The 16727-nt window shown below is 47.0% G+C and overlaps 1 protein-coding gene across 1 annotated transcript in view; it reads right to left on the bottom strand.

Moving 5' to 3' along the window:
- Window positions 1-16727, bottom strand: part of FAM227A (family with sequence similarity 227 member A) — a 102979-nt gene that overhangs the window by 30333 nt on the left and 55919 nt on the right. Inside the window, exons 12-14 of the mRNA XM_078683601.1 lie at window positions 11078-11189; window positions 10183-10295; window positions 9929-10085 (exon numbers count right to left, since the gene is read on the bottom strand). Coding sequence (XP_078539727.1) covers window positions 9929-10085; window positions 10183-10295; window positions 11078-11189 — 382 coding nt within the window. The remainder of the gene's footprint in view (window positions 1-9928; window positions 10086-10182; window positions 10296-11077; window positions 11190-16727) is intronic.

The following is a 16727-nucleotide window of genomic DNA, read 5'->3' as shown; positions in this document are numbered from 1 at the left end:
CGGTTTGCACTCTGGAGAACTGGAGAGTGTTTGTCCTGCACAGCCTTACTGAGGGACATTGCCTGTTTGTATTTGTTGAGGGGGGACCCACCGCAGGTTTTACCTGCTGCCGCTGGGGACAGACTACATGTCACACAAATATTCCCTGTTCTCCAGCACCTGAGCCTGATTAACTGCATGCAAGGCACAGCAAGCCTCCGCAGCGGGGGCAAAGGCGCAGCCTGGACCCATCTTGCATCCGTCAGCGCCAGGAAGCACCAGGGCGAGGTCACCCCATGTGGTTTGCTGGAGAAGGCCTCGGACTACCATCTTACTTGCATGTTTCTATACATCCAAACTGCAGATCCCTGCTGGTCTCGGCTCCAAAGCTCAAGCCACCTTTCTTATGGGACACCTGGCCCCGGTGAGTCTGGCCTTTTATCTTCTTACTGTAGCTCCCGGTGGAAGGTGACTTTGGGGACCTTTGAGGGGGCCGCTGATAGGGTTTAATTGCCAATGTTACAACTTCGTGAGCCTGCAAATGTGGGATGAACAGAATTGTTTTGAGCTCTACCAAGTCTTCCTTCTGGTGAAGAATTGGCTTTGCAGTTTGGTCTGCCCTGTTCCCATGATGCACTGGGCCAGGGACAGACTAATTTGCATATAGCCAGGTTCTGAGCTGGGATGGGGCAGTGAGATAAATAACGGTGATGGATCAAGCCCTGATCTTTGGACTGGGTAAGAGTGGTCTGCTTAATTCAGACACTCTGTTCATCACCACCCCCTTTTCCCTACCAAGTCTTCCGGTACTGGTAGGCCATATCAGGATAGGTCGGGTCTGGCCTCTATAGTTTATTTTGTTATCTCTTTGAGGGCCTCTTGCAATTATGGTTCAAAGGAAAGCAGTAAGGTATAAGCTCCCTGCATCTATTCCCGAGCCAAGTGATACAACTTTGAGCTCTTTCTTAGTCCAGGCATTAGGTGTTGTCTCGAAGAAGATTGAGCTTGCCGAAAGACGACTATTCAGGGATCATGGTGTAGGAGTTGATGATTTATTATCTTCCCCTAGTGTAACCACCAACCAACCTGTAAATGCGTCACCCGAAGGGCCCATTGAAACACTTCTTACATCTGTGGAAAAGGCTTTGGTTAAGCTTGCATCCCCCCTCGGTGTGTTCCCAATGCTTCCCCCTCCAGCGATAATAGTCCTTGCACTAAGTGTAAGTGGACATCAAAGCACCGGGGCTCTGGCCCTCCCAGTCCAGGGCCCTCATGAAGTAACGACCCTGACAAGTCGATAAATTCTTTTTCATTGCTCCCAAAAACGATCATTCATAATGACTGGGACGATGTTTTGTCTCAAATTGAGTTATTGGTTTAGAAATGTGTGTGTCCCCTGATAGAAAAGCTAAACTCACAAAAGCTTATGGTAAGGCGGGAGACCCCAGTAGTAAACCAGACGCCTGTTAACACCCATTTGGCCAAGGATGATTCTTGCCTTATTTGTGCGGCATCCCCCTAAATCTGGGTGTGGTGACGGACCAGGCCAACTCCGCAAGGAGTCAAGTGGTCATCCCCATACAAGGTTGGTTTCAGTCAAGCCCGGAGAGCCTGGGAGGTCGGCTTTGAGCGCTGGCCCCAAAATCAGGTCTATGGCTGGGGTGGCCAGAGGGCCTCGCAGCGAGCCTCAACAAAGGCTCATTTCTGCCCCTCGCGAATCCAATAGTCTTAGGATTCCTCTACTTAAGCTCCCTCCTGATTGCTGTCCTTATGTTGCTGTTCTCAGTGGTGTTCCCTCTCTTCGGGGCTCTAGCAATTAAAATTTTGCCTACCTTAAAAACAAAGTAAGTTATTGGTTGGCATCCAATACTAATTTCTCTTTATTAGAATACAAGGATATCCTGCTATTGAGGAAGGTGGGATGGGTTGGACCAATGGTCAAAAACATTATTGGGGATTAAATGGTCAATAATTGTAGGACTACCGCTCTTGCTAAAAGGATGATTGGCTGTGCTTTGCAAAATTTTGTTTACAGAGAGATTACATTTCTTTTGTCCCCCTTGGCTTCTTTTATATTCCTTCCCAGTCGGTGAGGTGGAGTCCCTCTGGTCCTGTTACCTATAGGGCGACCAGTCCTGCTCCAGTGGCCTTTTCTACCTCTAATAGGCTTCTACCTTTAACCAAGGATTGATGCCCAATTGCAAACAACAATTAGGATACTCCCTCATCCAATCCAATAGACCTGCCAGGGTGGAGATCCAGACCAATTTTTGCCAGATGTCAGCTGTCCCTAAGTCAACAACAACTGCCCATTCTAGCCCAGTAAATATTCATACTGATGTCTGTGTAGCATCAACCAAACATAATGATCTTTTCTCTATCCGGTCAATAGCTCTAGGTACGTTCGATCTAGAGCCTCCCACCACCAGCCCTCCTAACTTTACAAAGCTGATTTCTTGGAATGTTGCCTGGTTAGCTTTTAAGCTCACTTGCTCGTTATGGGGTTCATTTATAGACCTGTTTAATACTTGTGTATTCCAAGAGATGTGGACAATGGCCCTGCGACTTTGCGCAGAGTATGCACATTATTTTGTCCCTGCTATTCCCTCGGGTAGAGGTAGGGCTTTGGGGGCATTTTGACCTTTTGGGTCAAGACTACACTTTGCAGCACAGTTAAGATGGTAATTTTTATTTTTTAACTCTTTTTATTAACATTGCTCAATAGACCATACACCACACAAATGGCTTGCAGTGACATACAATAAATTGAGTACACTACATCAATGCTAGGAATCAACCCGAGGGAACATAAAACAATAAGAGAGCCCAAGGGTTGTTTCTCCAGAGGGACCTGCACCCCAAAACAAATACATGTAGCTAGTAGCACCACCCAGGCCACACAACACAGTGCCCCTCCACCCACTTATGGCTGGTGTACGTCATCTCACATGCAAGTCCCCCTGTACCTCTGCCAGGGTGTCCATATTTTCCTTCCACTTCTTAACACCCCCCTACTTTTGTACACGGTTTCTTCTGCCCACTGGCACCAGTCAAGATCTTGCCTCCACTCTTCCAGTGTCAGAGGTAAGGACGCTCCCACCCCCTGGCTGAATTTCGCTTAGCTATCCACGCTGCAAGAGCCAACCAAATGCCCACATATCTGGACCAGTCAGAGTCCCCCTTCATCATTAGTAGAAGCTATTTAGCGTCCAAGGGTATCGGCACTCCCAACACCTCAGACATGGTATCAGTGACTCTCTTCCAGGACCTTGTGATTTCTGGGCATTCCCATAGTATGTGTAGGAAGGTACCCTCCCGCTGGCATTTCCTGACACACAATGCTGTAGGGGCCCTTACCAGAAGATGGTACTTTCGAACACCCTAGAAGCCCAATGCATCTCCTTTTCATCCCCTTCAGGTGACGTGTTCCATTTGTAAAATGTGTATTGCAAACCCAGGAGTAAAGGAGATGAGTCCCATGTATTTGAGCTGATCCCAGCCCATCTGGCTGATGTGCATGCTAATCCCTACATGATAGTTGCAGGTGATTTTAACAGTAAATCTGAACCTTTGTCTTCCACTTGTGAAGACCTTAGTATCAAGGAGGAACGTGTTTGGGAGCTCCCGGGACTCACATTAGCACCTGTGAAATGATGGTCTGCTGCAGTGTTGCAGTTAAATGCATTCACCCTCAGGTTTGGCCTTCAGACCTCTAATGGGAGAACCAAATCTGACAAAGAAGGGAAAGATACATTTAACCGCTTGCATTGCTCCAGCCTGATAGATTATATTCTTTTGGATATTAAGCTTTGGCCAGTTTTAGATGATGTGGTGGTAATTCCGAGGCAGGTCAGTGCCCACAATGCTTTGAGCCTTACACTGGCAGCGTTGGGTCATTTTCTCCTTATAGGCCCTAATGCAATTTTAGATCAGAGACTGGTCCAAGTTAGTAATCGGCATAGACACAAGTGGAGTATGGTAGTGCAATCAGATGAAACCCTTGAGAGGGTCTTACATATTATAATAGCAGGACTGAAAGCAGTGGCAGGTGGAACAGTACCCAGTAAGCGCCAGGACCTCCTGGAGGCTGTCAGTGCATCATATAATGTTTGCATCCCTCAGGGCATTACTCACCAAGGGATCTCGAGGTGCTAAAACTAGGAATTAGGAGGACTCCTGATACACCAAGCCCTGTAAGGAAGCTAAGCATGGACTGTTGGAAACTATTAGATTAGGGCACAGATTTGAAGTTCGGGCAGCTCGGAATCTTTACAAAGACACCACCACCAAAGCTAAAAGAGCATGGGAATGCAGTAGATGGGCCTTAATGCTGAATGCAGCCAAAAGTAGAGATTACCGTACCTTCTGGCGTCTGGCAGCTGGTGGTGGTCTAGAAAGCCTTTCTGCACTTGAGACTAATATACTAGCCAATGATTAGGTCAAACATTTCACCGAGCTGCATGCTGGGGATAAAAATCAACCACTGCCTAACCAGTGTTCTGGAGAGAATGGCATAGACCCAGCTGTAGATGTGGTCTACGCCAGACCCTAGCTGATGATGATGAGCACTCTATAGCATTGCAGCTGATACATCCTATAACGACCCTTGAAATCCCCAAGGCAGTTGATATGATTACACCCAATAAAGCTCTGGACAAAGTCCCTGGTGACTTGTTCAAGATTTTAAAGGATATTTGGTGCCCCTATTTTGTTTTATTTTTCAACACCTTAGTGGCTGTTGCTCCCCTGCCTTCAACTTGGGCTTGGGTAGAGATAATCCCTATTCTTAAAAAAGGCTGTAGATCGCCTCCTGATAACTACAGGTCAGTCTTATTGGTAGTGCCCAAAAATTGTTCGGCCATATTATCCTGAACAGGCTGACTGAATGAATGGTAGATGCAGATGTTCTGTCCCCACTGCAAGCAGGCTTTAGAGAAGGCATGGGTACAATACAACAGGTCCTTCACTTCCAAATGCTATACTGGAAGTATGTTTTGCTGAGAGGAGGAAGTATTTATGTAATTTTTGTTGACCTCCAATTAGCATTTGATTTAGTACCCTTATAGAGGTTTTTGGCGGAGTTGGGTGTCCCTGCCTATCTTCTCAATATTATCACCAGGCTGCATTCAAATAATTATACGCAGGTTAGGCGCGGACCGCAGGGTTAGCTAACGGACTCCATCCCTGTAAATTGGGGAGTGAGGCAGGATGGTAAAGCACTCACAAACGGGAAGGGGTTCCCTATGGACTCTCTTCCCCTTCATAAATGCATGTGCAAATATGTTTTAAGGGCAGGCAGTGGTACCAGGGACCGCTGCCTCCCTTTAAAAAATGAAACTGAAAAGTTTCATTTTTATTTTTCAAATGCATCCTGTTTTCCTTTAACGAAAATGGGCGGCATTAAAAAAACTGCTTTATTTAAAAACAGTCCCAGACATGGAGGTCTGCTGACCCCAGCAGGCCACCATCCCGGAGAGTGCTGGCCATTCCCATTGGGGTCGCAAATTGCGACAGCCTCATTAATATGCATGAGGCATGCAATTTGCGACCCCATCGGGAATCGCAAACAGTGTCTCAGACACTGTTGGACATTGGATTTTGCGACTCGCAAATTCCAACTCACTATTTGTCGCAATTTGCGAGTCGCAATTTCCAATGGTCGTACACCTAGCCCAGTATCTCATCTAGAAAGTTGTGACGGTGATGTTCAACTTTTGGAGGGCCATTAAGTGCCAGTCCTCCTGTTTGCGGGCGATACCCTTTTGCTCTCCAGAACACCGATGTTTGCCCAAAAACGTCTGGACCACTTCAGGTTTTTTGCAAACAGTGTGGGCTGAAGATTAATTTGAAGAAAGCCAAATATATGGTATTTAATCCTTGCTCATCATCCAGTCGAACTCCTGCTCTTAATGGGGAATGCTTGGAACAGGTTAGAGTGTTTGACTACCTGGGGGTGACTCTCTCTGAACGATTTGATTCCCTACCGCACATCCAAAAGTGCAAGATTAAACTTGAACAATACTGTGGGGCTACTTTGAGGGCTTTTCGTGCATCCACATATAGCCTAATTACTCCATCCCTCAAGATATGTAGGTGCCAGGCACTGGGTGCTTCCTTACATGGAGCTGAACTATGGGGTAAAGCAGATGTCAGGTCTTCTGTGCAAGTAGAAAATCGTCTTATGAGAAGCCTACATAATCTCCCAGCAAGTACTCCACTACACCCATTGCGGCTATACTATGGGCTAAGGGGCATTAATGATATAGTAGCCTTGAAACTCCCATTGTACTGGCAGAGAATATGGACAGTCCCGGAAATCCCCAAAATCCCAGGGGCTAGTAAGATTTCTTGGCTTAAGTCAGTCAGGGATCGCCTGAGAAAGATTGGGCTGGGTAATCTTTGGTCGACACCAACAGAAGTTGCATCCATCTCAAAGCAAGTCCTGTAAAAAGCCTTTTCGCAGCATGCTGATTTGCAGACTCTAAGCCATTTTTGGATGAAATTAAGTCCCCCCTCCCCACACACACACCCACAGGGCTAGGATTCTGTTTATTAAATTTCGCCTATGGATGCTACCCACATGTGCTTTTACTGCCACATGGAAAAGTGGAAACCCTGCTCTTGTTAAAACCTGTTCATTTTGTCCCGGAGAGGTAGAAACAGTTTAACATCTTATCTTCTTTTGCCCAGTCTATCATGGCTACAGGAGGAAGTGGATACTCCCACTATGTATTGTATTGTATTCTCCACTATCCTTTTCAATCGAAATTAACAGACTAACATGTTCACTTCTCAAATTCCATAATAAACTATACTAATATACTACCCAAATAACTGAATAAAATGTCCACTACTCAAATTACTTCATTTTTTTTTTACTATACTTATTTTCAACAGTAATCCTTTATGGGTCCCGGAGTGGCGTGCTACTCGCCAGAAAAGCGATTCAACACCCATCAGGGGTAACAAGTGCTATATGAATGCAAATCTTTCTTCCCCTTTTATCCCTTCGCTATCCTTCTCACTCCAAGTAACTGACTAATATCCACCACTGAAATTAATTCATATTTCACCATATTAGTTCACCACTAATCCTGTGTAGGCTTCCTGAATAGGGTGCGTCAACAAGCGCTATATAAATACAAACCTTCGTCCTCCTCTATCCTTCTGCTATCATTCCAAATCCAAATAACTGACTAACCTATCCACCACTTAAAATGTACTTGCATGTTTCACTATACTAATTCAACACTAATCCTCTCGCAACCTGGGGGCAAGAGAATATAAGATTGTGTTCAGAATACTTAAAAGTGATACTAGACAGTGTACTGTTTTCGCTGTCTCAAGATTTGAATGTGCACTTTTTTTTTTAACAACTCTTTTTATTGGTTGACCGCACACAAACGCAGCACTCCGTACCCCGGAGGAACCACAGTAGATATAACATAGCATAGTCAGCGATCCAAATACCATTTTATGACGAAACCCCGAACTCCCCACTCACCAACCCCCCTTTGTGGCCCCCCCCCAACCCAGAACCCCCCCCCCCCGGCACAATGTCTCTGTAGTCCAGTAGAAAGGTTTGCATGCATATAACGGTGTGTACGATATTGCCCCCTCACCCCCTTCAACCCAGTCCCTCTGTGTCTCTTATTTGTGCTGGCGGTTCCAGCCACATTCCCCTGTAGTCTGCCCATCTTTTCCATATTTTGTAGTGTTTCCTAGGGCAGCCCCCTGGCTTCGAAAATCGGCCTCTCTAGCCCCATACAAAAATCAAGGCCCTTCTTCCATACTACTACCTTGGGGGCCCGGGGGTCCTTCCAAGCCTGTGCCACATCCCTCTTTGCAACTGTAAGACCCAGTAAGAGTAGGTGCCTCTTATATACATTGCCTCCCACGCCTTCCAGGACGTGAAGGAGCCCAAGTTTAGGGGAACGAGGCAGATCCCAGCCCAGCACTTCGGACAAGCAGTCCCACACCCCAGTCCAAAATCCAGCCAAGCCACTACAGCTCCATACTATATGAAAGAAAGTACCCACCTCATGACCACATCTCAGACATGCAGGGGATTCAATCAGACCCGCTCGCCACAGTCTCTCCCTGGTATAATACGCCTTATGTAGGTACTTAAACTGGATAAAACGCAAGCGCATGGCTATAGCTGCTCCCCTAGGGGCCTCAAGAGCTTCTCGCCAATCTTACTCCTCTAGGTCCCCGACATCCCTCCCCCAAGAGTCCCGCAGAGACTGTAAAGAGGAGGAGCAATGCGTGACAAGTGTTTGGTAGATGCGGGAAATCTTTTTCTCTGCCAAATCTCCCATGAACACCTTTGCCTCAATCGGGCTGAACTCGGGCAAGGAGTCCAGTCCCTCCAGCGTGGGTGCCAGGTCATGGCGGAACTGCAAGTATTTACAGAACTTCGTTCGGGGCATACAATACTCCTCGCTGAGCTCCTGAAAGGATTGAAGTGTCGTGCCCTTCAGGACATGTCCAAGTGTGGAGATTCCAATAGAATCCCAGCCTCGGAAACCCGGCAGTGACGCCAGCGCCGGCAGCCTCCCATTATGCCAGAGCGGGGTCTCCTCCGTCAGCCTACCCCACCAGCCCATACGACACAGCGCTTGTCTCCAAACTTGGAAAACCACCTGGGTAGCCCTGGGCAACCCCTTCCGTAGCCGCGCCGAGTATAAAATCGTATGTATCGTATCCGGGTCCATCAAGTATCTCTCGAGGGCATATGCTGGGTCACCCCTATCTCCATACCACCATTCATTCAAGACAAGAAGATGGGATGCCTGGTAGTAGGACAAAACATCTGACGCCGCTAGCCCCCCACAGTACGTAGACAAAAAGCAGGTGCGCAAGGCCACTCGCACAACCCCCCCCCCCCCCCCCCCCGGAACCGGCCCAGTGCCGAGTTTATTTGCCGAAACCATGATGGCGAAATCGAATAGGGATAATTCTGTAGCTGGTACAACAGGCACGGGAGGGCTAGCATCTTGAAGATAGCCGATCTGCCATAGAGGTTGAGGGGCATGCGAGACCAGAACTTAATTTCCATCTGAACTCGGTCCCAGACCGGCACTATATTGCGTTCCCAAGCTATAGTGGGTGTAACTGTCAAAAACACCCCCAAGTACTTAAGGCCTCCTGTCGCTATATAAAATTATTTTAAGGTTTTATCTTGATATGAATATTAGCTCTCTGCTTGTTTTTATTCTTTTATCCAAGATCCTTTTATAATGCTTTATGCATTTTAAAGGTGTTCATTTATAGCCTTTGGCTGAAATAAAGATGGCTTGAGTTGAATATAATACCCTTGTGCCTCTGAATTCTTGGTAGGGCAAGGAGGCATTGTGTCAGGTCTCATCGCTGGGCATGGGGCACTACTAAGGTGAATAGAGGAAGGAGAAGACATGTGTAGATGATTCGTTTACACGTAGGCTTTCTGTTGTCTTTGGGAAAGAGCCACTGCTAAAATAAATGTAGGAAATGGCAAATAGATTAAAGGGAATCATCACATGGACAGGTTAACCTTTAAGGGTGGTAACAGCAATACTGCTCAGATGCAACATATGAATCTCAAGCTTTTCACAGTGACCAGCCCATCTTGGCAGCTAATGTATTTCAACTGAACAGCCCAACTCAATCCCCAACTACCCAGCTGACTGCATGGGTCACATATGGTATCAGAATGTTGCAACCAAAATATTGAGTGACAGACATTATGTCCTAATTATCGTTTACAAAAATATTACCTATTGAAGTTAAGAATACAAAATTTATACCCAACAGAACGATATTTTTGCAAACAAAATTTAGGACACAGTATTCCCATCAGACGATATTGTTGCTAACAATATTCTGACATACAACATGCGGAACAACTATCGGACAGTTCTCCACCCTCTGTACCGCCTCTACCAAGCTTGCATCTATAAAGGATATGACATGGGCTTCTGGATCGCTGTCCACTTGATCAGCCTGTCGTGTCCGGTACTTTGCTGGGCATCCCGCTGCTGCAGGTAATGCTGGACCAGTGGGCTGTGGCCTTCCAAATTGAAAAGATTGTGCATAAAGTCTGGCCCAGGGCATGCCGGGTGAGACTGAAAGTAGTGGGGAGAGAAAATAAAATTGTAAATTAGAAATACCACCAGAGTAAGCATGTATCTAGCTGTGCACACTTTGTGGGGGAAATCTTACCTCTTTTGTCACCAAAACTGACCGCATCTCAAATAGTTGCGGCTGTGATGGAGCTGCTTCCTTCAGTAGAGCACCTTTGTCGGTCTTCAACTGGAGTGGTTTCTGTACAGTGGCTGAAAAGAAACTACTGCTAAGTGAGAATACACATTTTGTCCTTCCAGGTAAAAGGAAGGGGTCATTAAAGGTAACTCCAGGTTGCTAGCACCGGTGGGCTCAGTTGTGTATTCAAAAGTGAACACAAGTGCTCCTGGGCACTATGCTGATTTATTCCCCATATTATAGGGACACTGAGCTCTAGGGCACTACAGACAGGCTGGTCCAGCCCTAGTATTAAAGGTAGAGGGGACACCGAGCTTCAGGGCACTACAGACAGGCAGATCCATTCCGGGGATTAAAGGTAGAGGGTCACAGAGCCCCAGTGCACCAGAGAAAGACTGCTATCAGAAGAAGGGGAGCATAGACTTCCAGGTCACAAGGACAGGTGGTCCAGTTCTGGTATTAGAGCCAGGACTGTGGGAATCTCTGGTCCCGTCCTTTTATTAACAGAAGGGAGACACAGAAATGCGCTTCACGAGGGGCAGATTGATTCCGTTCTGTTAAAAAACAAAGGTAAGGAAAACACAGAGCACTAGGTCACTAGAGATAGGCTGGTGCATCATGGTATTAGAGGCAGAGGGGTCACAATCCACCAGAGGCAGGCTTGTCAAGTCATGGTGATCTAGGATGAGAGCACAGAGCTCAAGGTCACTGGAGCAGGCTGGTCTGAGCCAGGTAGTTTAATGTAAAGGACAAAATAGAGCTTGACAGGTCAATCCAGCTGCATGTCTGTGTGGGAATAGTGAGTACACAGCAAAAGAGTGGAGTGTATTCATCAACTCTGCCAGAACACTCCTACCTGGCATATTAGATGAACTAGACACACCGCGCTCTTCATTGGACAGGTCACTCTTCGAGCTGGTACGGTTGGAAGAATCCTTGCTTTGTTTCAGATCATGTGATAGTGAGCACTGAGAAACAAGAAGAGGAGATCTTACTTTAATATGACAATTCCTTGAGAGTGAACCAGTACTATGTCTATTCTGTTGCTAAAGTTGGAAAAATCCCACTATGTTCCTTGTTCTATGAGGCATCTTCCACGCTAATCGATTTCAGAAAGTGCCACAACCTACTCGGTTGATTAGCATGTATATCTTTAGCACCATGCCTCACATATCTCAAATAGCAGAATAGTCAAAATGCTTCCCAGGAGATACAATACTAAATTACTGTGGTGCTGTGTTACATTCCATCCACTTTACTGCTGAAACTCCAGTTTGCCACAACTTAGCTAAACCTGCATTATTAGGGTACCTCTTTTAAACCATGAATGTCTTGTACTGACCATAAAAGAATGATGCTAATATCTAACTTTAGAGTAGATGCCATTTCACTATGGTACTCTCAGCATATTAATTTGGTACTCCTGTGAATACCCTTCTGCCGATACAAGAATGTATTATGTCTCAAGAGGAAGCACCATATTAGCACAGTACTACTTTAAAACAATATATGCCCTTTTCACCCGATTAGAAGTAAGGTTCCTGGTTTGAATATATATTTTTTCTTAAATTTCTTTTGTATTTGGGAATATTTTCTTTAAGCATTTTATCTGTATATCTTCACATTTATTTTGTGGTCTATACAAAATTAAGTTGCATCTACTAGTTTTTTCATATTTATACAAACAAAGAAGACATATGGCAGGATGCATGTAGGGTTTACACATCAAAACAATACTTTTCCATTACATTAATTTCCAACTGTGATGTCTATAGAGTTTCTATAGAGCGTAGACTTGAAAGAATCCAACCCAAAATATTAGTTGTAATAGTACGAGTGTACCCAGTGACTTATTTAATACTGTTGTTAATTTTAAAAATGTTTTTAAATTGTTAATTAAGATTGGAACAAAATAGTTATTTTGTTTAATAACCTAACAGACTAGTTGACTAGTGTGAAATTTGATGGATTGTATACAATGGAAACTGAAGTTCTGTACAGCTGTGCGTGGTAGTTGACACTGTCCATAAACATACAGTGCATCTAGTTCTGGGAGTGAGAAGAGAAATACGTTGTTTTTCAACGTTGAGAAACTCAGCAGACGTATTCCTTCTTGACAGAAAAACAAACATTGATGCAACTTACAGCGCAGAATGAGCAAACCCCCACCCCACATCCCCCCCCATCCCCAAGAGATCCTTCCACGTAGAGACGGTTGGGTCAGTGGATAGGACTCTCGCACTATAGATATCAAAGCACGCTTAGCTGCACTGGAGAATTCCGAGCTACAGGTATAATCTAAATTGCAGCCATATGTTTATGCTTCCTCTAGCGATTGGGAAACCTTATATGTAATATTTCTGTCATCTTCCAGAGTACGAACATAAAACCCATTAATGATTATATTGCACACAACTAGTACGGAATATTCACAACAGATTTTGCAAAAGTGCTACAAAGTGAGGCTTTACATAGATCACACTCCACTTCAAGCTGGCAAATATTACTGTCCAAATTAAGTTGGCAAGCAAGCCCCAAATAATGGGTAGTGCCCACCTTCAGAAGGAACCCAATAATTCAGAGTTAAGGACCCTGAACCGTGAACTAGATAAACTTCGGTGGTCCATGCACAGCGGTACTGCCACTGCCAGATAATTAGCTTAGATTAGGAAGGCAATGAAGGTTTGTTGGATAAAAACCTAGAAAATTGCTTGTGCTAATGGGGAGCAGGCTTGAGTAGAATTACATGAGGCCCTAAAAACAAAAGTTCCAACAAAATTTTGTAAACTTTTCAAGAAAAAAAAGAAAAAAATTAGATCAACATACCGAAAAGAATTTACGGCAGTCACTCCCTCCGTGGACGCAATATATCCTTAATTTGTACAATCCCGGAAAAATGGAAGGTGATCAGGAGCCTCCACTTGAAGAATTAGCAGATTGTGCCGGTTCAATCCAAAGTATTTAATCTTGGGCTGATGCTACATTCTCCAAGGCTTCAATTAAACACATTTTAGGGTCTTTTAGAGCTGCGGGAGCTCCCAGCATGAACGGCATCTCTACAAGGATATTTTAAAATGCTGCAGAAAATGGGCCACACTTCTTAATCCCCATTTTAAAAACTGTTTAATGGAAAACTCATTGCTGGATAGTTGGCGAGGTGCTATACTTAACCCAATACATAACAAGCGTTTGCAATGCAATAGGTCTCACATTTGCAAGAGCTTGAGCTATTGGCATTGTAAATGACAATGCCTTTTATTTAGGTGTTTTGAAAACCAGCAAGCGGTGCCTAAACATGCAGTTTGTACTTATAGTAGTTACTTATGAGAAGCAAAGCTGGCAGGAACTACACCTCTTTTACTGCCAGCCTTGCTTATCGTAAGCAAGGACTAGAAGTATAAAGTGCGTTTCTATGCACAGCTTGCAAGATTTCAAAAGACATCATTAAAAGACATTGTCATTTACAATGGCAATAGCTCAAACTCTCTAAAATGCGAGACCTATTGCATTGCAAATGCTTGTTTCAAACAAATGGCTAAGCAGGTCAACAAACATAGACCGTTTTTCACTCCTCATCCTGATCTTTATAGGGCTGTCTCCTGCATGCGATTTAACAGGGCTGTGTCCTTCCTAGAGCACCCATAAAACTGCTTTCAACAGTTTGCAAGATAAAGCATTTCTTTAAAAGACACAAATGGCTGCCTTTTAGGGAGTGGTCAACTGCACCTTTCGACTACAACCCTTTGTGTCATTTGTATTTTGTAAATATTTGTGTTCTTGTTCCATTTCAATGAAAGCGTGTGCGCGAAATGTAGTTTCTCGGCATGGGAAAAGGAAATTTTTTTTTTACAAAAAGCTGCAGCTTGTAGCTAAGTAAACTAGTGTTTAAACATTAAAGAATGTTGAAATGTTAAGGTCCGAAACTACAAAGCTTTTGAAACAGTCGTGTAAGACTGTAAATGCACACATAACGGGAAAAAAAACTAAAAATTATATTATGCTGGAGAAAAAGTGATTGTAGCTGTGTTGCCTGCAACATAGCTAAATATTATAACTGTGCAAATGCTAGGAAGTTAGATGCTACTGTGTGGGCAACAACACCTACAGAGAAATCCCGTTGGAAAAGACCCTACATAGCCTTCATGGCTAATGGTGAATTTAGAACCGAAGACAGATAAAAACAGTATGTGCAATGCAATAGGTCTCGCATTACTGAAAGTTTGCCAATAGGTCAAACTTTCAGTAATGTGAAACCTATTGCTTTGCAAATGCTTGTTTAGTCGAGCTCAAGCCTAGCACTATAGCTCCATACGCACGTCATCTCCAACTCACCCCAGGGACGTGCACAAAGGTCCCACACATCCAGCAAAAACATTAGCCCTGTAACCAGTCCCACTGCTTCCAGGGCCAGCGTGGCTGTAAAGAATTGTCAGCTGTGACTGGTGTGAGCCCATTCACCAGCAGGCACGTGGGTCGCACCGATGCCATGCCACAACAAAGGCTGCCAGACAGTCGGTGTGTTTAGGCCAGCCTGTGCAGTCATCGGCACCAAAACCCCTCCCAGCAGGGCTGGGTACCAGGCAGAGCTCCGCAGCTTCCCCCTTTGTTCAACCACGCTTCCAGGCACACCAACAGTGTAAACCGATTATGAGGCAATGCAAGGGGGGGCGTGGCTTAGCACGCAATGGTGGAAGACGTGCTCGGGTAGAGCTCCTGCTTGAGCTCCCCTACCCTGGGCCATTTCTCCGACAACATTTGCCCTGCCTGACCTGAAACCTCTGGCGGGTCTGCCCGTGACCCTTGGCAACATCTGGGCCGAGTTTGGCGGAACTCGGCGGCGGAGCTCCGCACCGCGACCGACGGCGACGTTGTGGCCGGCCTGCCTGCGGCGCGGCCGGATTCTACACTACGCGAGGCCGCGGCTTCTCCGGGCCTACTGGGCCCCGCCCTGCGACCCACCTGAGGCGACCCGACCGCCACTGAGGGCGAACGAGGACAGATGCGGTGAACCCCACACAGAGGCGCAACTGCCGGCCCCCACGCTCCGGGCCCTGGTGACTGCAAGTGAGGAGGCGGGTGAGCCAGAGACGTCCGGAGTCAGACGCGGGTCGGGCCGGCCGGCCCTGCGGAGGAGCGGACGAGGGGGAGCGAGCACCTACATACTGCTGCCGAGACCTAGGCTACAGCGAGAGAGCAGCACGAAGGCACTAGTGCATGAGTGGGGCCTCCCTTCGGCCCTCCCGCTGCTGCGTGTTATCCGGAGCTAGTGGGCACACACTGCGACACAGTGAGTAACCTCCCCCCCCCATTATAAAGGGGACTGACGGCGGTGAGCTGCGGAGCCACTGTCGGGACGCACCCGCCCACGGCCGTTGCCTGGCCCCCTGTGCTCCCCGGTGAGGCCCAGCTGCTGTTTGGCGCTGTCTGCTGGATGCGGCCTTCCCTCTCCTGCTCCTTCTGTCGCTGCATACTGCCCCACGCTGGTGCCACGGGCTGGGGACCTGAAGAACAGCAGGCCCTTCCAGAAACGCAACAGATGCCTGGGCAGGGGAACCCCCCTCTCCCCCCATCATAGCTGGGACCACGAGTGGAGGGCCACAGAGCGACGCCAACAGGACACGGTTACCCACGGAGGCTGACTGAGCCCCCACGCGCCCACAGCACCGATATTCCAGAGAACACCCTGACACCGCTGCTTGCTCTGGTGGAACACGACTGGCGCTTACAGAGGGCGACGGACCCCCACTCTCTAAGACTGGCCTAGCGCCTCGTCCTCCTGCAAACGGAAATCAGCTACACTGCAGACCCCTGGGCGCCTGGCTGACATCCGCGCCACGAAACCACGGTTTGGAGGCTGGGGGAGTGGGTGCACCCACGAGGCTTCCGCACCACACCGAGGACAGAAGGCGGTGGGGGTTTAACATGACGACGTCGCTAACCTGTGCAGCCTGACACACCTTGGACGTCTCCTGCGACCTTGCCCCCACCCAGACCACGCGACCGTGAGCAAGAATCGCCCCTGCTGCTGCCCACGCATGCAGCCAACCCCATGTCTGGTGGGGTGAAAACGCGCACCGGATCAGGTGGCATGTCAGTGAAGGGGAGGGTGGCGAAAACGCCTTCCAAAATGGACGCCGACCACGTGGCGTCGAAATTGGACTCTGTCTTGGCGGCCGTGGAAAGGATGGAGGAATCTCTTCAACAGACGCGCAACTCTCTAGAAACCAGGATAGACGGTGTGGCGATTGATCTAACTCATCTCAGAGCTGACCACAAGAAATTGCAGGAACGCACCACAGCGCTGGAAGGAGCGGTGGCGACCATGGAACCGACGGTGTCGCACTCGGACAAACACATACAGGACCTCCTTAACAGGGTGGAATTTCTAGAGGATCGCGCGGAGGATGCAGAAGGGAGGGCGAGAAGGAACAACATCCGCCTGGTGGGCATTCCGGAGAAATGGGAAGGGATGGACCCCACGCAGAGAGTGGAGGACTGGCTCCGTG

This window comes from Lissotriton helveticus, chromosome 1_1 (genome assembly GCF_964261635.1).
Source record: "Lissotriton helveticus chromosome 1_1, aLisHel1.1, whole genome shotgun sequence".
Lineage (NCBI taxonomy): Eukaryota > Metazoa > Chordata > Amphibia > Caudata > Salamandridae > Lissotriton > Lissotriton helveticus.
Note: the sequence above shows the minus strand (reverse complement) of the source record. Positions and strands in the feature narration are given on the sequence as shown.